Here is a 21,715-nt window from a genome sequence, read left to right on the forward strand (position 1 = left end):
ATGGCAGTATGAGGTGAGTCTATACCTATGGTATTACCTTAAATATATGTCTACTATGTTCATGGCAGTATGAGGTGAGTCTATACATATGGTATTACCTTAAATATATGTCTACTATGTTCATGGCAGTATGAGGTGAGTCTATACCTATGGTATTACCTTAAATATATGTCTACTATGTTCATGGCAGTATGGGGTGAGTCTATACCTATGGTATTACCTTAAATATATGTCTATGTTCATGGCAGTATGAGGTGAGTCTATAATACCTATGGTATTACCTTAAATATATGTCTACTATGTTCATGGCAGTATGGAGTGAGTCTATACCTATGGTATTACCTTAAATATATGTCTATGTTCATGGCAGTATGGAGTGAGTCTATACATATGGTATTACCTTAAATATATGTCTACTATGTTCATGGCAGTATGGAGTGAGTCTATACCTATGGTATTACCTTAAATATATGTCTATGTTCATGGCAGTATGGAGTGAGTCTATACATATGGTATTACCTTAAATATATGTCTACTATGTTCATGGCAGTATGGGGTGAGTCCTATATACTCCAGTAGTTCCCAAAAGACATGTTATATTTTCAGTGCTGAGAAAACCCCAGATGTAGGATCTCAATTTGACCTGTATTGTTGCAACTAAATAATCTTGCAGCAAAAAAGGATTTTAAACGTTAAGTCGATAATGTTGCTTGATCTGTGGTTCGGGTCAAAATGAAGTTACATGAAAAGTGGAATACTGTTAATATAACCATGTGTTAGTGTGGGTTTTCATTGAATTTATGTAAATTACGAAGCTCATCTGCATTTCTCATCTGAAAATTCCCAGCAACAAATTAAGATCCTACACCTGTACTATTAGGAATCATTGGTTACCAGTTTGTTTCTGCTCTCTTGCTAAACTCTTGGAATTGTCTTGACGTTCGGTGTGACAATGAGTGACAAGGTGTTGGCCAGATAGCAGACACAGATCTGGGACCAGGCGAGGATGATTCTATCAATGTCTTTAAAATATCTCTCATGTTGTTGTTTTTTATGCTATAATGGGGTAGTCTTGCACATGGTAGTACCTTAAAGATATGTTATTATGGGGTAGTTTTGCATACGGTAGTACCTTACAGATATGTTATTATGGGGTAGTCTTGCATACGGTAGTACCTTACAGATATGTTGTGGTTTTAGCGCTGAGATACAATACTGCTGTCGTTGTTTCTCCAGCCACCTTGTTCCTGGAGTTCTGGAAACGACACAGAGCCTCCTATACATGTAAATGGAAGGTGTTCGACTGGTGTGAGGAGGAGGTATGGTCCCACGAAACACATTCTCTTTTTGGTCAACTTTTGTTTTCTGATCTTAAAAAAAAAAAAAAAAAAGATCAGATAAAAATAAAATAAAAATAATTTAAAGTAAAAATAGGTATAGCTATCTGTATATGTACATGTCCTGACCGAACCCCTTGGAATAGGGCCCTGTGAAACTGGTGGGGGTGTTATAATAACCCTATGTTCCCCTATCTGTAGGAGGAGCTGATCCTGGACATAGTGAACAATGCAGAATGTGCGCCTAAGGAACACAAGCACTCCTACCTACGCAGCACCCTGGTCCTCATCCTGGTCACTCTTATAGTCAGTGCATCTTTTATTTATTTTTACAAACGGCTTGTTTGAAACCACTTTGAAAGGCACATCTGGCCCACAAATGATGCTCTAAAGATGAATCTGGCTTCATCTCAAGACAGCTCCTTATAGGGACAGTTCTGAACAGTATTGGGACAGTTCTGAGCAGTATTAGGACAGCTCCTTATAGGGACAGTTCTGAGCAATATCAAGACAGCTCCTTATAGGGACAGTTCTGAGCAATATCAAGACAGCTTCTTAAAGGGACAGTTCAGAGCAGTATCAAGACAGCTTCTTATAGGGACAGTTCTGAACAGTATTGGGACAGTTCTGAGCAGTATCAAGACAGCTCCTTATATGGACAGTTCTGAGCAATATCAAGACAGCTCCTTATTGGGACAGTTCTGAACAGTATTGGGACAGTTCTGAGCAGTATCAAGACAGCTCCTTATAGGGACAGTTCTGAGCAGTATCAAGACAGCTCCTTATAGGGACAGTTCTGAGCAGTATCAAGACAGCTCCTTATAGGGACAGTTCTGAGCAGTATCAAGACAGCTCCTTATAGGGACAGTTCTGAGCAGTATCAAGACAGCTCCTTATAGGGACAGTTCTGAGCAGTATCAAGACAGCTCCTTATAGGGACAGTTCTGAGCAGTATCAAGACAGCTCCTTATAGGGACAGTTCTGAACAGTATTAGGACAGTTCTGAGCAGTATCAAGACAGCTCCTTATAGGGACAGTTCTGAACAGTATTGGGACAGTTCTGAGCAGTATCAAGACAGCTCCTTATAGGGACAGTTCTGAGCAGTATCAAGACAGCTCCTTATAGGGACAGTTCAGAGCAGTATCAAGACAGGTTCTTATAGGGACAGTTCAGAGCAGTATCAAGACAGCTTCTTATAGGGACAGTTCAGAGCAGTATCAAGACAGGTTCTTATAGGGACAGTTCAGAGCAGTATCAAGACAGCTTCTTATAGGGACAGTTCTGAGCCGTATCAAGACAACTTCTTATAGGGACAGTTCAGAACAGTATCAAGACAACTTCTTATAGGGACAGTTCAGAACAGTATCAAGACAGCTTCTTATAGGGACAGTTCTGAGCAGTATCAAGACAGCTTCTTATAGGGACAGTTCAGAGCAGTATCAAGACAGCTTCTTATAGGGACAGTTCAGAGCAGTATCAAGACAGCTTCTTATAGGGACAGTTCAGAGCCGTATCAAGACAGGTTCTTATAGGGACAGTTCAGAGCAGTATCAAGACAGCTTCTTATAGGGACAGTTATGAGCAGTATCAAGACAGCTTCTTATAGGGACAGTTCAGAGCAGTATCAAGACAGCTTCTTATAGGGACAGTTCAGAGCAGTATCAAGACAGCTTCTTATAGGGACAGTTCAGAGCAGTATCAAGACAGCTTCTTATAGGGACAGTTCAGAGCAGTATCAAGACAGCTTCTTATAGGGACAGTTATGAGCAGTATCAAGACAGCTTCTTATAGGGACAGTTCAGAGCAGTATCAAGACAGCTTCTTATAGGGACAGTTCAGAGCAGTATCAAGACAGCTTCTTATAGGGACAGTTATGAGCAGTATCAAGACAGCTTCTTATAGGGACAGTTCAGAACAGTATCAAGACAGCTTCTTATAGGGACAGTTATGAGCAGTATCAAGACAGCTCCATATAGGGACAGTTCTGAGCAGTATCAAGACAGCTCCATATAGGGACAGTTCTGAGCAGTATCAAGACAGCTCCTTATAGGGACAGTTCTGAGCAGTATCAAGACAGCTCCTTATAGGGACAGTTCTGAGCAGTATCAAGACTGCTCTTTATAGGGACAGTTATGAGCAGTATTGGGACAGTTCTGAGCAGTATCAAGACAGCTCCTTATAGGGACAGTTCAGAACAGTATCAAGACAGCTCCATATAGGGACAGTTCTGAGCAGTATCAAGACTGCTCCTTATAGGGACAGTTCTGAGCAGTATCAAGACAGCTCCTTATTGAGACAGTTCTGAGCAGTATCAAGACAGCTCCGTACAGGGACAGTTCTGAGCAGTATCAAGACAGCTCCGTACAGGGACAGTTCTGAGCAGTATCAAGACAGCTCCTTATTGAGACAGTTCTGAGCAGTATCAAGACAGCTCCGTACAGGGACAGTTCTGAGCAGTATCAAGACAGCTCCGTACAGGGACAGTTCTGAGCAGTATCAAGACAGCTCCTTATTGAGACAGTTCTGAGCAGTATCAAGACAGCTCTGTACAGGGACAGTTCTGAGCAGTATTTCCTAAAGAGAATGTCTTCATAGCTGCTGCTGATCATCGGCCTGGCCCATGCCCTGGTGGTGTTCCGGGTGGTTGCCACGGTGATGTTGGCTGAAGGATCATGGGAGTTCCTGAGTGACCACTCCAACACGGCCGCTGTGATACTAGGAGCAGTGCTACACTACTTCACCATCACCATCATGACACGGGTACACACTGTGTGTGTGTGTGTGTGTGTGTGTGTGTGTGTGTGTGTGTGTGTGTGTGTGTGTGTGTGTGTGTGTGTGTGTGTGTGTGTGTGTGTGTGTGTGTGACTGTGTGACTGTGTGTGTGTGTGTGTGTGTGTGTGTGTGTGTGTGTGTGTGTGTGTGTGTGTGTGTGTACAGATTGATCAGTTGCGTGTGGCCCCATGGCTATTTCCCTGTCTGTAATCCTGCTAGTAATGCTACCCTTTTTAAACGTGACCCTTCATCCGACTGTCTTCTTCTTCTTCTTGTAGGTCAACAGGATTGTGTCGCTGAAACTCTGCGATATCGGTTGGTGACATTTTACATGATTCAAAGTACTTTTCAGTTCGCGGAGAGTTTTTGTGATTATTTGCGTGCAAAAAAAAGGCTTGATTTGCTGCGGAATTCGGATGTTTTGATGGGAAAAGGTTTGTTGATGTGTTGATTGAACCATATTATCGCTCTAATACATGTTATACCTAATCCTGTTATCCAGCATCGGGACTAATACATGTTATACCTAATCCTGGCATCCAGCATCGGGACTAATACATGTTATACCTAATCCTGGCATCCAGCATCAGGACTAATACATGTTATACCTAATCCTGGCATCCAGCATCAGGACTAATACATGTTATACCTAATCCTGGCATCCAGCATCGGGACTAATACATGTTATACCTAATCCTGGCATCCAGCATCAGGACTAATACATGTTATACCTAATCCTGGCATCCAGCATCGGGACTAATACATGTTATACCTAATCCTGGCATCCAGCATCGGGACTAATACATGTTATACCTAATCCTGGCATCCAGCATCGGGACTAATACATGTTATACCTAATCCTGTCATCCAGCATCGGGACTAATACATGTTATACCTAATCCTGGCATCCAGCATCAGGACTAATACATGTTATACCTAATCCTGGCATCCAGCATCAGGACTAATACATGTTATACCTAATCCTGGCATCCAGCATCGGGACTAATACATGTTATACCTAATCCTGGCATCCAGCATCGGGACTAATACATGTTATACCTAATCCTGGCATCCAGCATCGGGACTAATACATGTTATACCTAATCCTGGCATCCAGCATCAGGACTAATACATGTTATACCTAATCATGGCATCCAGCATCGGGACTAATACATGTTATACCTAATCCTGGCATCCAGCATCAGGACTAATACATGTTATACCTAATCCTGGCATCCAGCATCGGGACTAATACATGTTATACCTAATCCTGGCATCCAGCATCGGGACTAATACATGTTATACCTAATCCTGGCATCCAGCATCGGGACTAATACATGTTATACCTAATCCTGGCATCCAGCATCGGGACTAATACATGTTATACCTAATCCTGGCATCCAGCATCGGGACTAATACATGTTATACCTAATCCTGGCATCCAGCATCGGGACTAATACATGTTATACCTAATCCTGGCATCCAGCATCGGGACTAATACATGTTATACCTAATCCTGGCATCCAGCATCGGGACTAATACATGTTATACCTAATCCTGGCATCCAGCATCGGGACTAATACATGTTATACCTAATCCTGGCATCCAGCATCGGGACTAATACATGTTATACCTAATCCTGGCATCCAGCATCGGGACTAATACATGTTATACCTAATCCTGGCATCCAGCATCAGGACTAATACATGTTATACCTAATCCTGGCATCCAGCATCGGGACTAATACATGTTATACCTAATCCTGGCATCCAGCATCAGGACTAATACATGTTATACCTAATCCTGGCATCCAGCATCAGGACTAATACATGTTATACCTAATCCTGGCATCCAGCATCAGGACTAATACATGTTATACCTAATCCTGGCATCCAGCATCAGGACTAATACATGTTATACCTAATCCTGGCATCCAGCATCGGGACTAATACATGTTATACCTAATCCTGGCATCCAGCATCAGGACTAATACATGTTATACCTAATCCTGGCATCCAGCATCAGGACTAATACATGTTATACCTAATCCTGGCATCCAGCATCAGGACTAATACATGTTATACCTAATCCTGGCATCCAGCATCAGGACTAATACATGTTATACCTAATCCTGGCATCCAGCATCGGTCTAATACATGTTATACCTAATCCTGGCATCCAGCATCGGTCTAATACATGTTATACCTAATCCTGGCATTCAGCATCGGTCTAATACATGTTATACCTAATCCTGGCATCCAGCATCAGGACTAATACATGTTATACCTAATCCTGGCATCCAGCATCGGTCTAATACATGTTATACCTAATCCTGGCATCCAGCATCGGTCTAATACATGTTATACCTAATCCTGGCATCCAGCATCAGGACTAATACATGTTATACGTAATCCTGGCATCCAGCATCGGTCTAATACATGTTATACCTAATCCTGGCATCCAGCATCGGTCTAATACATGTTATACCTAATCCTGGCATCCAGCATCGGTCTAATACATGTTATACCTAATCCTGGCATCCAGCATCAGGACTAATACATGTTATACCTAATCCTGGCATCCAGCATCGGTCTAATACATGTTATACCTAATCCTGGCATCCAGCATCGGTCTAATACATGTTATACCTAATCCTGGCATTCAGCATCGGTCTAATACATGTTATACCTAATCCTGGCATTCAGCATCGGTCTAATACATGTTATACCTAATCCTGGCATCCAGCATCAGGACTAATACATGTTATACCTAATCCTGGCATCCAGCATCGGGACTAATACATGTTATACCTAATCCTGCCATCCAGCATCGGGACTAATACATGTTATACCTAATCCTGGCATCCAGCATCGGGACTAATACATGTTATACCTAATCCTGGCATCCAGCATCGGGACTAATACATGTTATACCTAATCCTGGCATTCAGCATCGGTCTAATACATGTTATACCTAATCCTGGCATTCAGCATCGGTCTAATACATGTTATACCTAATCCTGGCATTCAGCATCGGTCTAATACATGTTATACCTAATCCTGGCATCCAGCATCAGGACTAATACATGTTATACCTAATCCTGGCATCCAGCATCGGGACTAATACATGTTATACCTAATCCTGCCATCCAGCATCGGTACTAATACATGTTATACCTAATCCTGGCATCCAGCATCAGGACTAATACATGTTATACCTAATCCTGGCATCCAGCATCAGGACTAATACATGTTATACCTAATCCTGGCATCCAGCATCGGGACTAATACATGTTATACCTAATCCTGGCATCCAGCATCGGGACTAATACATGTTATACCTAATCCTGGCATTCAGCATCGGGACTAATACATGTTATACCTAATCCTGGCATTCAGCATCGGTCTAATACATGTTATACCTAATCCTGGCATTCAGCATCGGTCTAATACATGTTATACCTAATCCTGGCATCCAGCATCAGGACTAATACATGTTATACCTAATCCTGGCATCCAGCATCGGTACTAATACATGTTATACCTAATCCTGCCATCCAGCATCGGGACTAATACATGTTATACCTAATCCTGGCATCCAGCATCAGGACTAATACATGTTATACCTAATCCTGGCATCCAGCATCAGGACTAATACATGTTATACCTAATCCTGGCATCCAGCATCAGGACTAATACATGTTATACCTAATCCTGCCATCCAGCATCGGGACTAATACATGTTATACCTAATCCTGGCATTCAGCATCGGGACTAATACATGTTATACCTAATCCTGGCATTCAGCATCGGGACTAATACATGTTATACCTAATCCTGCCATCCAGCATCGGGACTAATACATGTTATACCTAATCCTGGCATTCAGCATCGGTCTAATACATGTTATACCTAATCCTGGCATCCAGCATCAGGACTAATACATGTTATACCTAATCCTGCCATCCAGCATCGGGACTAATACATGTTATACCTAATCCTGCCATCCAGCATCGGGACTAATACATGTTATACCTAATCCTGCCATCCAGCATCGGTCTAATACATGTTATACCTAATCCTGGCATCCAGCATCAGGACTAATACATGTTATACCTAATCCTGGCATCCAGCATCGGGACTAATACATGTTATACCTAATCCTGGCATCCAGCATCGGGACTAATACATGTTATACCTAATCCTGGCATCCAGCATCGGGACTAATACATGTTATACCTAATCCTGGCATCCAGCATCAGGACTAATACATGTTATACCTAATCCTGGCATCCAGCATCGGGACTAATACATGTTATACCTAATCCTGGCATCCAGCATCAGGACTAATACATGTTATACCTAATCCTGGCATCCAGCATCAGGACTAATACATGTTATACCTAATCCTGGCATCCAGCATCAGGACTAATACATGTTATACCTAATCCTGGCATCCAGCATCAGGACTAATACATGTTATACCTAATCCTGGCATCCAGCATCGGGACTAATACATGTTATACCTAATCCTGGCATCCAGCATCGGGACTAATACATGTTATACCTAATCCTGGCATCCAGCATCAGGACTAATACATGTTATACCTAATCCTGGCATCCAGCATCGGGACTAATACATGTTATACCTAATCCTGCCATCCAGCATCAGGACTAATACATGTTATACCTAATCCTGGCATCCAGCATCAGGACTAATACATGTTATACCTAATCCTGGCATCCAGCATCGGGACTAATACATGTTATACCTAATCCTGGCATCCAGCATCGGGACTAATACATGTTATACCTAATCCTGGCATTCAGCATCGGGACTAATACATGTTATACCTAATCCTGGCATTCAGCATCGGACTAATACATGTTATACCTAATCCTGGCATCCAGCATCAGGACTAATACATGTTATACCTAATCCTGGCATCCAGCATCGGGACTAATACATGTTATACCTAATCCTGGCATCCAGCATCAGGACTAATACATGTTATACCTAATCCTGGCATTATGATTGAATCATATTATGCGGAAATAGTTCCGTGATTTGTCAAATTTGCAAACCTCGCATAATATGCGGGGAATTGTTGGTTTTGCAATCACAGAATCGCAAGAATCCTGGAGGGGGACTGCCTTTCGATAGGTACTTTGTAGACTGTCATCTTGTGGTGTAGTTGAGATTTAGAAGTGTTCACATTTGGTTTTGTCTTTCAGAGGAGAATCAGTCGTTTGCTGCCTCTGAGAGAAGTTTCACCGTCAAGATGTTTACCTTCCAGTTCTTCACCCTCTTCTCCTCTCTCTTCTACGTTGCCTTCTTCCTGGGCAGGTGAGACCTCCACAGTCTAATCATCTGGTATGATGAAGAGTGTTTGTGAACGTAGAGAAGAGAAAGAAACAAGCCTGACAGGTTTGAGTTCCATTACATTCTTCCTGGGCAGGTGAGACCTCCACAGTCTAATCATCTGGTATGATGAAGAGTGTTTGTGAACGTAGAGAAGAGAAAGAAACAAGCCTGACAGGTTTGAGTTCCATTACATTCTTCCTGGGCAGGTGAGACCTCCACAGTCTAATCATCTGGTATGATGAAGAGTGTTTGTGAACGTAGAGAAGAGAAAGAAACAAGCCTGACAGGTTTGAGTTCCATTACATTCTTCCTGGGCAGGTGAGACCTCCACAGTCTAATCATCTGGTATGATGAAGAGTGTTTGTGAACGTAGAGAAGAGAAAGAAACAAGCCTGACAGGTTTGAGTTCCATTACATTGTTTGTGGAGCATCCTAAAGATCAACGGTGTGCTGGAGTTTCTTCCTTTTTGTTGATCAGATTTGGGGCGGCAGGGTAGCCTAGTGGTTAGAGCGTTGGACTAGTAACCAACCGGAAGGTTGCAAGTTCAAACCCCCGAGCTGACAAGGTACAAAGCTGTCGTTCTGCCCATGAACAGGCAGTTAACCCACTGTTCCTAGGCCGTCATTGAAAATAAGAATTTGTTCTTAACTGACTTGCCTAGTTAAATAAAAGTTTAAAAAAAGAGTAGTGACATGTTGGTTAAGAGTAGTGACATGTTGGACGATGTTAAGAGTAGAGACATGTTGGACGATGTTAAGAGTAGTGACATGTTGGATGATGTTAAGAGTAGTGACATGTTGGTTAAGAGTAGTGACATGTTGGTTAAGAGTAGTGACATGTTGGTTAAGAGTAGTGACATGTTGGTTAAGAGTAGTGACATGTTGGTTAAGAGTAGTGACATGTTGGACGATGTTAAGAGTAGTGACATGTTGGTTAAGAGTAGTGACATGTTGGACGATGTTAAGAGTAGTGACATGTTGGTTAAGAGTAGTGACATGTTGGTTAAGAGTAGTGACATGTTGGTTAAGAGTAGTGACATGTTGGTTAAGAGTAGTGACATGTTGGACGATGTTAAGAGTAGTGACATGTTGGACGATGTTAAGAGTAGTGACATGTTGGTTAAGAGTAGTGACATGTTGGTTAAGAGTAGTGACATGTTGATTCAGAGTAGTGACATGTTGGACGATGTTAAGAGTAGTGACATGTTGGTTAAGAGTAGTGACATGTTGGTTAAGAGTAGTGACATGTTGGTTAAGAGTAGTGACATGTTGGTTAAGAGTAGTGACATGTTGGTTAAGAGTAGTGACATGTTGGTTAAGAGTAGTGACATGTTGGACGATGTTAAGAGTAGTGACATGTTGGTTAAGAGTAGTGACATGTTGGTTAAGAGTAGTGACATGTTGGTTAAGAGTAGTGACATGTTGGTTAAGAGTAGTGACATGTTGGACGATGTTAAGAGTAGAGACATGTTGGACGATGTTAAGAGTAGTGACATGTTGGTTAAGAGTAGTGACATGTTGATTCAGAGTAGTGACATGTTGGACGATGTTAAGAGTAGTGACATGTTGGTTAAGAGTAGTGACATGTTGATTCAGAGTAGTGACATGTTGGACGATGTTAAGAGTAGTGACATGTTGGTTGCTCTCCTCAGGATAAATGGACACCCCGGTGGCTACGTGCGGATAGCAGGGAAGTGGAGGCTGGAGGAGGTGAGGGATCCTGAAACATTTCTAACAATTTGATTATCCTTCACAAATACTGTTGAAATGGGAGTAGAAATTTACCTGATGCTAGCTAAATGCTGTATGTTGTTCCTGTCTCGTCCCCATGCAGTGCCACCCCAGTGGCTGCCTCACAGACCTTTTCATCCAGATGGCCATCATTATGGTTCTGAAACAAACCATCAGCAACGTCTTTGAGTTCGGGGGCCCGTAAGTCTACATCAACACAAGTACATCTCTTAGTTCTGAGGCCCGTAAGTCTACATCAACACAAGTACATCACTTAGTTCTGAGGCCCGTAAGTCTACATCAACACAAGTACATCACTTAGTTCTGAGGCCCGTAAGTCTACATCAACACAAGTACATCTCTTAGTTCTGAGACCCGTAAGTCTACATCAACACAAGTACATTGCTGCAGTGTATGTTGATGAGGGAAAGTTGATTTACATATCTTATTGTTATGAACAGATTTGGGTTAGACATGAATGAAACAGGACATACATAAAGTTAGTGCTAAGACCAAGGATCTGTGTGTGGTCAGGGGTTGGCATAGCTCCCACTAAACCAGACCAGGACCCTATACTGAATGGTCTGTCCAATTGGAGTGCCCAGGTCCATCATTCAGAGCTGTTTCCTGTCTCTGTGTACAGCTGGTTCAACAGGTGGCTAAAGAGGCGGAGGACTAAGAAGCTACAGAGGAAGTGTCCCCACTGTTACAAGAAGGCAGACCAACAGACCAATCGGTGGGAAGAGCTGTGTGAGATCTGCAAGCTCAGTGATTGGCTAAGAAACTACCGTCTCAACGACGTGAACTCTTTCAGCCTCTTCAACGAGTTCCTGGAGATGGGTATGTCACAGATGACCAGGGCAAGGGGTCAGGGTTCAGCCTATTGAGAGGTTATGTTCTAATATCCACACTAGCATAACGTATATAATGATATACCATTTAGCAGACTCTTTTTATCAAAAGAGTCTTACAGTCTTACATTATTCGTATGGGTGGTGCCGGGAATCAAACCCACCAACTTGGCGTTGCCATGCTCTCTACCAAATGACCTTAACGGGAGCGCTCAGAATGCACGAGTCGGTGAGTGGAAGTTCCACCCATAGCGTTCAACACAACACACTCAAGTAGCACCATCAATACCACTGACACAGAAAAGCCAAGGTATTTCACAGGAAACTGTGCTCCTCCTTGGTCTCAGGAAGTCAATAGTGATGCTTTCTGCTACACATGCCCAATACATTGCTTTCGTTGTAAGTGGTGTGTTTAGTGTGAATATTGGACCAGAGGCCATATGCTTTGTGGGTACATGTCATTGAAGTCCTAGTTAGTTTGAGACTGGATTGTATTGTTTTGTTTCCTCCCCAGTCCTCCAGTTCAGTTTCACCACCATCTTTGTGGCTGCGTTCCCCTTGGCTCCCCTGCTGGCCTTAATCAACAACATCATAGAGATACGGCTCGACGCCATCAAGATGGTCAGTTTGGAGCGCAGGATGGTACCCAAGAAGACCAACGACATCGGTGAGAAACAGAACGTTTATGAACGAGGTCTTCGCAGTGTAGAGTACATCTGATAATCTGGTTAAATATAAACCAGGTCTTCACAGTGTAGAGTACATCTGATAATCTGGTTAAATATAAACAAGGTCTTCACAGTGTAGAGTACATCTGATAATCTGGTTAAATATAAATGAGGTCTTCACAGTGTAGAGTACATCTGATTATCTGGTTAAATATAAATGAGGTCTTCACAGTGTAGAGTACATCTGATAATCTGGTTAAATATAAACGAGGTCTTCACAGTGTAGAGTACATCTGATAATCTGGTTAAATATAAACCAGGTCTTCACAGTGTACATCTGATAATCTGGTTAAATATAAACAAGGTCTTCACAGTGTAGAGTACATCTGATAATCTGGTTAAATATAAATGAGGTCTTCACAGTGTAGAGTACATCTGATTATCTGGTTAAATATAAATGAGGTCTTCACAGTGTAGAGTACATCTGATAATCTGGTTAAATATAAACGAGGTCTTCACAGTGTAGAGTACATCTGATAATCTGGTTAAATATAAACGAGGTCTTCACAGTGTAGAGTACATCTGATAATCTGGTTAAATATAAACGAGGTCTTCACAGTGTAGAGTACATCTGATAATCTGGTTAAATATAAACGAGGTCTTCACAGTGTAGAGTACATCTGATAATCTGGTTAAATATAAACGAGGTCTTCACAGTGTAGAGTACATCTGATAATCTGGTTAAATATAAACAAGGTCTTCACAGTGTAGAGTACATCTGATAATCTGGTTAAATATAAACAAGGTCTTCACAGTGTAGAGTACATCTGATAATCTGGTTAAATATAAACCAGGTCTTCACAGTGTACATCTGATAATCTGGTTAAATATAAACCAGGTCTTCACAGTGTACTGAACATCTGATCATCTGGTTTAAAAAAAATGTTTTCATGAGCATTTGATCCATTTCCTTGTTAGCTTGGAAATAGCATATTTTTATGTCATCTTGAACTATACGTTATAGCTATATAATACCATGACATGTATAGGCAGGGTAGCCTAGTGGTTAGAGTGGAGAGGCGGCAGGGTAGCCTAGTGGTTAGAGTGGAGAGGCGGCAGGGTAGCCTAGTGGTTAGAGTGGAGAGGCGGCAGGGTAGCCTAGTGGTTAGAGTGGAGAGGTGGCAGGTAGCCTAGTGGTTAGAGTGTAGAGGTGGCAGGGTAGCCTAGTGGTTAGAGTGTAGAGGTGGCAGGGTAGCCTAGTGGTTAGAGTGTAGAGGTGGCAGGGTAGCCTAGTGGTTAGAGTGTAGAGGTGGCAGGGTAGCCTAGTGGTTAGAGTGTAGAGGTGGCAGGGTAGCCTAGTGGTTAGAGTGTAGAGGTGGCAGGGTAACCTAGTGGTTAGAGTGTAGAGGTGGCAGGGTAACCTAGTGGTTAGAGTGTAGAGGTGGCAGGGTAGCCTAGTGGTTAGAGTGTAGAGGTGGCAGGGTAGCCTAGTGGTTAGAGTGTAGAGGTGGCAGGTAGCCTAGTGGTTAGAGTGTAGAGGTGGCAGGTAGCCTAGTGGTTAGAGTGTAGAGGTGGCAGGTTGGCTAGTGGTTAGAGTGTAGAGGTGGCAGCGTAGCCTAGTGGTTAGAGTGTAGAGGTGGCAGGGTAACCTAGTGGTTAGAGTGTAGAGGTGGCAGGTAGCCTCGTGGTTAGAGTGTAGAGGTGGCAGGGTAGCCTAGTGGTTAGAGTGTAGAGGTGACAGGGTAGCCTAGTGGTTAGAGTGTAGAGGTGGCAGGTAGCCTAGTGGTTAGAGTGTAGAGGTGGCAGGGTAGCCTAGTGGTTAGAGTGTAGAGGTGGCAGGGTAGCCTAGTGGTTAGAGTGTAGAGGTGGCAGGTAGCCTAGTGGTTGGAGTGTAGAGGTGGCAGGTAGCATAGTGGTTAGAGTGTAGAGGTGGCAGGTAGCATAGTGGTTAGAGTGTAGAGGTGGCAGGGTAGCCTAGTGGTTAGAGTGTAGAGGTGGCAGGGTAGCCTAGTGGTTAGAGTGTAGAGGTGGCAGGTAGCCTAGTGGTTAGAGTGTAGAGGTGGCAGGTAGCCTAGTGGTTAGAGTGTAGAGGTGGCAGGGTAGCCTAGTGGTTAGAGTGTAGAGGTGGCAGGTAGCCTAGTGGTTAGAGTGTAGAGGTGGCAGGTAGCCTAGTGGTTAGAGTGTAGAGGTGGCAGGGTAGCCTAGTGGTTAGAGTGTAGAGGTGGCAGGTAGCCTAGTGGTTAGAGTGTAGAGGTGGCAGGTAGCCTAGTGGTTAGAGTGTAGAGGTGGCAGGTAGCCTAGTGGTTAGAGTGTAGAGGTGGCAGGGTAGCCTAGTGGTTAGAGTGTAGAGGTGGCAGGTAGCCTAGTGGTTAGAGTGTAGAGGTGGCAGGTAGCCTAGTGGTTAGAGTGTAGAGGTGGCAGGTAGCCTAGTGGTTAGAGTGTAGAGGTGGCAGGGTAGCCTAGTGGTTAGAGTGTAGAGGTGGCAGGTAGCCTAGTGGTTAGAGTGTAGAGGTGGCAGGTAGCCTAGTGGTTAGAGCGTAGAGGTGGCAGGGTAGCCTAGTGGTTAGAGTGTAGAGGTGGCAGGGTAGTCTAGTGGTTAGAGTGTAGAGGTGGCAGGTAGCCTAGTGGTTAGAGTGTAGAGGTGGCAGGTAGCCTAGTGGTTAGAGTGTAGAGGTGGCAGGGTAGCCTAGTGGTTAGAGTGTAGAGGTGGCAGGGTAGCCTAGTGGTTAGAGTGTAGAGGTGGCAGGTAGCCTAGTGGTTAGAGTGTAGAGGTGGCAGGGTCGCCTAGTGGTTAGAGTGTAGAGGTGGCAGGGTCGCCTAGTGGTTAGAGTGTAGAGGTGGCAGGGTAGCCTAGTGGTTAGAGTGTAGAGGTGGCAGGTAGCCTAGTGGTTAGAGTGTAGAGGTGGCAGGTAGCCTAGTGGTTAGAGTGTAGAGGTGGCAGGGTAGCCTAGTGGTTAGAGTGTAGAGGTGGCAGGGTAGCCTAGTGGTTAGAGTGTAGAGGTGGCAGGTAGCCTAGTGGTTAGAGTGTAGAGGTGGCAGGGTCGCCTAGTGGTTAGAGTGTAGAGGTGGCAGGGTCGCCTAGTGGTTAGAGTGTAGAGGTGGCAGGGTAGCCTAGTGGTTAGAGTGTAGAGGAGGTAGGTAGCCTAGTGGTTAGAGTGTAGAGGCGGCAGGGTAGCCTAGTGGTTAGAGTGTAGAGGTGGCAGGTAGCCTAGTGGTTAGAGTGTAGAGGTGGCAGGGTAGCCTAGTGGTTAGAGTGTAGAGGTGGCAGGGTAGCCTAGTGGTTAGAGTGTAGAGGTGGCAGGGTAGCCTAGTGGTTAGAGTGTAGAGGTGGCAGGGTAGCCTAGTGGTTAGAGTGTAGAGGTGGCAGGGTAGCCTAGTGGTTAGAGTGTAGGGGCGGCAGGGTAGTCTAGTGGTTAGAGCGTTGGACTAGTAACCGAAAGGTTGCAAATTCAAATCCCTGAGCTGACAAGGTACACATCTGTTGTTCTGCCCCTGAACAGACAGTTAACCCACTGTTCTTAGGCCGTCATTGAAAATAAGAATTTGTTCTTAACTGACTTGCCTGGTTAAATAAAGGTAAAATAAAAAAATATATATATATAATACCATGACATGTACAGGTATACTATATAATACCATGACATGTATAGGTATACTATATAATACCATGACATGTATAGGTATACTATATAATACCATGACATGTATAGGTATACTATATAATACCATGACATGTACAGGTATACTATATAATACCATGACATGTACAGGTATACTATATAATACCATGACATGTACAGGTATACTATATAATACCATGACATGTATACGTATACTATATAATACCATGACATGTATACGTATACTATATAATACCATGACATGTACAGGTATACTATATAATACCATGACATGTATACGTATACTATATAATACCATGACATGTATAGGTATACTATATAATACCATGACATGTATACGTATACTATATCATTTCACTTTGCAATGTATGTGTTGTCTTCTGCTTCTTACCTCAGGCGTATGGACAGATGTGTTGGAGGCTATCGGGGTGTTGGCAGTCATCGCCAACGGCCTGGTTATTGGGATATCTTCAGATTTCATCCCCCGCCTTGTATACCGCTACAATTATGGACCGTGTGCCAATGGAACGGTCACGGATATAGAGTATGTCTGTCCATTCTGACTCGGGGCCTGCAGCGGCAGGGTTAGGGCTCAATTCCATTTCAATTCAGGAAGTCATCTAAAATTCCAATTTTCAATTTAAATGGAATTGATCCTAACCCTGGTGTGTAGATCATTTCCATTATTATTACCACATACATTGGTAACTGTTCCTGAGTGGCGCAGCGGTCTAAGGCACTGCATCTCAGTGCTAGATGTGTTTGCTACAGACACCCTGGTTCAAATCCAGGCTGAATCACAACCGGACGCGATTGGGAGTCCCATAGTGCGGCGCATAGGCCGTCATTGTAAATGAGAATTTGTTCTTAACTGACTTGCCTAGTTAAATTGTAAATAAATACGTGAATGTATAACACTACATGTTCTACCTACTGAGCCATCGGTGGTTCCTGTTATGAATGGGGACGGGTTTACGTGTCACTGGCTATGTACGTCCCAATTGGCACCCTATTCTATATATGTAGTGCACTACTTTTGACCATGGCCTGAAGGACCCCATTTGGGACACAAGCATTCATTCAAACACTCAAAATGGACAGTTTTATCTCAGTCTCTTCATTCAAACACTCAATCATGGACACTCTTACTGACAGTTGTGGCTGCTTCTCGTGATGCATTGTTCTCTCTACCTTCTTGCCCTTTGTGCTGTTGTCTTGTGCCCAATAATGTTTGTACCATGTTTTGCACTGCTACCAGGTTGTGTTGCTGCCATGTTGTTGTCATGTGTTGCTGCCTTGCTATGTTGTTGTCTTTAGCTCTCTCTTTGTGGTGTTGTGGGGGTCTCTCTTGTGATGTGTGTTTTGTCCTATATATTTTATTTTTTATTTTTAATCCCAGGCCCTCGTCCCCGCAGGAGGCCTTTTGCCTTTTGGTAGGCCGTAATTTTAAATAAGAATTTGTTCTTAACTGACTTGCCTAGTTAAAAAAAGGTGTAAAAAAAGATATGGTAAATGTTGCCAGTTGTGTGTAGCCCTTCAGGCTACATGTTAGCTAACAGTGATAGCATTTCTTTCTGTATATTCTTTTGGTCCTATAGTTGCATGGCCGGCTACATCAACAACAGCCTGTCCACGGTGTACATGAACGACCAGAGAATCTATAATGAGTTCTCACCGGACCAGATGGTGACGCCTAGCGGACAGAATGTCTCCTACTGCAGGTTCATACCCCTTTCCAGCCTTTAATCAGCACCGAAATGATGTCCATGTTGTCCATTTTTAAAACAGGGGTAGTCCAGAGGATTTATCAGTATTATTTCTAGAATTGATTGAAACAACATTTACATTACATTTTACATTTAAGTAATTTAGCAGACGCTCTTATCCAGAGCGACTTACAAATTGGTGCATTCACCTTAAGACATCCAGTGGAACAGCCACTTTACAATAGTGCATCTAAATCTTTTAAGGGGGGTGAGAAGGATTACTTTATCCTATCCTAGGTATTCCTTAAAGAGGTGGGGTTTCAGGTGTCTCCGGAAGGTGGTGATTGACTCCGCTGTCCTGGCGTCGTGAGAGAGTTTGTTCCACCATTGGGGGGCCAGAGCAGCGAACAGTTTTGACTGGGCTGAGCGGGAACTGTACTTCCTCAAGGAAAGGAAATAAATATGCATAAGTTGTGCCTTTATACTAGGAAATGAATGATAATTAAAAAAAGATTTTTTTTTTTTTTCATTTGCTTGTATTTAGTACTTGTCCTTGGTTAATTCCATTGATCCCTCCAAGGATTCTTCGCTTAGTCATTGATTTGGTATTTGAATGTCTGCGTTTTCTCTCTCTCTCTCTGTCGCCAGTTATAAAGATTATAGAAGTAATGAAGACTACAGCTTGACTCCTCAGTTCTGGCTCATTTTAGCCGTGCGCTTTGCTTTTGTCATCCTCTTTGAGGTAAGATAGAAATATTTCTAACTCGTTTGTTTAAAAAAAAAAAATGTCTTGTCTCGACTCACAGTAAAAATTGAGCGAAGTAACTTTGCCATTTATTTGCTAGTTGAAACGTAGACATTTGTAAAAAAAATATATATATATATATATATATATGATTTCCAATTGCGTATTATTAATTGAATATTCATGTTTTCTTCCATCCCTGACCTCGTAATCTCTGTTTACAGCACGTGGTGGTCATATGTAAATTCATCACAGCCTGGTTTGTCCCCAGCGTTCCCTTGGATGTCAAGAATCAAAGGCTCTTTGATAAACTCAACAGGTTGAAGGAAGAGCTCAGGTAAGGTTTCAAAAGAGAGGGGAATATTACTGGAAACGTCTTTTGAGTACTTCACATTAACACAGGTGTCTGTAATAGTCTCTGGGCCCCTCTGTGTGGCCCTATCACGTGTAAAATATATACAAATAATTGAATAAGATGATTCTACCTGTGATATAATGATGATATATATATAGCATTTTAATACACAATGTATACCTTATGAGGCCTTATAAATGTGCTTATAATGCATTCTGAAGAGGATATAGAGGAAGTCTATATAACCTTCTGTCAAATTCAGCATTTGTTATCGCTAAATGTCTATTTTCCTCCTATGTTGCTCAACATGAATGAATGTGCTTGTGGTTGTTTACAGCTCATCGGAGGTATGACAACATCGCCACAGTGTTTGGAGAATTCTAATGTTGGACATAGTGATGTCTGAAAAAACACATTGGACACAGTATCCGCTCAGATGTGACTGATTATCGGCACTGTTGGAGGACATGGTCGTGTGTGGAGAGAGGGGGGGAGGGGGAGGGGGAGAGGGAGAGGGAGGGAGGGAGGGGGAGAGGGAGGGGGAGAGGGAGGGGGAGAGGGAGGGAGGGGGAGAGGGAGGGGGAGGGGGAGAGGGAGAGGGAGGGAGGGGGAGAGGGAGGGAGGGAGGGAGGGAGGGGAGAGGGAGGGAGAGGGAGAGGGAGGGGGAGAGGGAGAGGGAGAGGGAGAGGGAGAGGGAGGGAGGGGAGAGGGAGGGGAGGGAGGGGAGGGGAGAGGGGGGGAGAGGGAGCGCTTATCGCCTGGGTTTTATTGGTTTTCTATTTTTTTTTTTTTTTTTGTGTCAGATGACGTCAGAGTGCTGGACATGTGACTTCTGACCCTAGATATAGTTATTGTTTCTGATAAGAGAGAAAAATATATATCTAAAATATTGTCTAAATGGTAACAGACTTCTAGATTATATATATTTATTTTATATTTCATGAAGTTGCACAACTTTTTTGTTTGCTGTTGTTAAATCATCTTGTTTACCGTTCAGTACAGGCAGTACAGGCAGTACAGGCAGTACAGGCAGTACAGGCATGCTGTGCCATGGTATGCAACGTAGTGGTATGTTATGTTATGTTATGTTATGTTATAGTGAGATACTTATGTTTATCAACTGTGGACAGGAAATGTAATATATTTTTTTAAGCACTGAGATGTGCTTCATGTTATGAGACATAACACATTCACTTTAACTTAACGAAAGAGACACCATTGATATTAATATATGACCAAATGACCTACAGGGTAGCCTAGTGGTTAGAGCGTTAGGCCACTAACTGAAAGGTTACTAGATCAAATCTCTGAGATGACAAGGTAAAAAAAAATCTGTAATTCTGCCCCTGAACAAGGCAGTTAACCCACTGTTCCCCTGAACAAGGCAGTTAACCCACTGTTCCCCTGAACAAGGCAGTTAACCCACTGTTCCCCGATAGGCTGTCATTGTAAATATGAATTTGTTGTTTAACTGACTTGCCTAGTTAAATAATGGATCAAATAAATATGTACAATTAAACATCGCTTTGTATCTGGATATTCATCACTTCTGGTCAATGTAACTTGACAATTGTTTTAAATTTAAAAACGCTGTTCAGACTCGGCGTTCATTACGAGGACTGTTGTAAAAGGTAAGCAGATAGCCTACAGTACTTCTGAAAGTTTCCTCAGACAGGTGTCCCGAATCTACTGTTGGCTACAGGCCCGAATCTACTGTTGGCTACAGGCCCGAATCTACTGTTGGCTATAGGCCGAATCTACTGTTGGCTATAGGCCCGAATCTACTGTTGGCTATAGGCCGAATCTACTGTTGGCTATAGGCCCGAATCTACTGTTGGCTACAGGCCGAATCTACTGTTGGCTATAGGCCCGAATCTACTGTTGGCTATAGGCCCGGATCTACTGTTGGCTATAGGCCGAATCTACTGTTGGCTATAGGCCCAAATCTACTGTTGGCTATAGGCCCGAATCTACTGTTGGCTACAGGCCGAATCTACTGTTGGCTACAGGCCGAATCTACTGTTGGCTATAGGCCGAATCTACTGTTGGCTATAGGCCGAATCTACTGTTGGCTATAGGCCCGGATCTACTGTTGGCTATAGGCCGAATCTACTGTTGGCTATAGGCCCGAATCTACTGTTGGCTATAGGCCAAATCTACTGTTGGCTATAGGCCCGAATCTACTGTTGGCTATAGGCCGAATCTACTGTTGGCTATAGGCCGAATCTACTGTTGGCTATAGGCCGAATCTACTGTTGGCTACAGGCCGAATCTACTGTTGGCTATAGGGCCGAATCTACTGTTGGCTATAGGCCGAATCTACTGTTGGCTATAGGCCCGAATCTACTGTTGGCTATAGGCCCGAATCTACTGTTGGCTATAGGCCGAATCTACTGTTGGCTATAGGCCCGAATCTACTGTTGGCTATAGGCCCGAATCTACTGTTGGCTATAGGCCCGAATCTACTGTTGGCTATAGGCCCGAATCTACTGTTGGCTATAGGCCCGAATCTACTGTTGGCTATAGGCCGAATCTACTGTTGGC

General features: G+C 43.3%; 1 protein-coding gene across 2 annotated transcripts in view; it reads left to right on the plus strand.

Moving 5' to 3' along the window:
- Positions 1–19,660, plus strand: part of LOC118377673 (anoctamin-9) — a 46,230-nt gene extending 26,570 nt beyond the window's left edge. Inside the window, exons 11-24 of one of the 2 annotated variants that reach the window (XM_052480964.1) lie at positions 1,237–1,319; positions 1,539–1,643; positions 3,934–4,098; positions 4,389–4,425; positions 9,345–9,456; positions 11,127–11,184; positions 11,309–11,406; positions 11,849–12,045; positions 12,571–12,723; positions 16,762–16,909; positions 17,964–18,086; positions 18,720–18,813; positions 19,041–19,153; positions 19,509–19,660. In XM_052480964.1, coding sequence (XP_052336924.1) covers positions 1,237–1,319; positions 1,539–1,643; positions 3,934–4,098; positions 4,389–4,425; positions 9,345–9,456; positions 11,127–11,184; positions 11,309–11,406; positions 11,849–12,045; positions 12,571–12,723; positions 16,762–16,909; positions 17,964–18,086; positions 18,720–18,813; positions 19,041–19,153; positions 19,509–19,524 — 1,502 coding nt within the window. In that variant the 3' untranslated portion in view covers positions 19,525–19,660. Of the gene's footprint in view, positions 1–1,236; positions 1,320–1,538; positions 1,644–3,933; positions 4,099–4,388; positions 4,426–9,344; positions 9,457–11,126; positions 11,185–11,308; positions 11,407–11,848; positions 12,046–12,570; positions 12,724–16,761; positions 16,910–17,963; positions 18,087–18,395; positions 18,697–18,719; positions 18,814–19,040; positions 19,154–19,508 lie in introns of those variants that run through there. The other variant, XM_052480966.1, reaches the window with a different exon arrangement.
- Positions 19,661–21,715: the final 2,055 nt, after the last annotated feature.

Source organism: Oncorhynchus keta, chromosome 26 (assembly GCF_023373465.1).
Source record: "Oncorhynchus keta strain PuntledgeMale-10-30-2019 chromosome 26, Oket_V2, whole genome shotgun sequence".
NCBI classification, from domain to species: domain Eukaryota; kingdom Metazoa; phylum Chordata; class Actinopteri; order Salmoniformes; family Salmonidae; genus Oncorhynchus; species Oncorhynchus keta.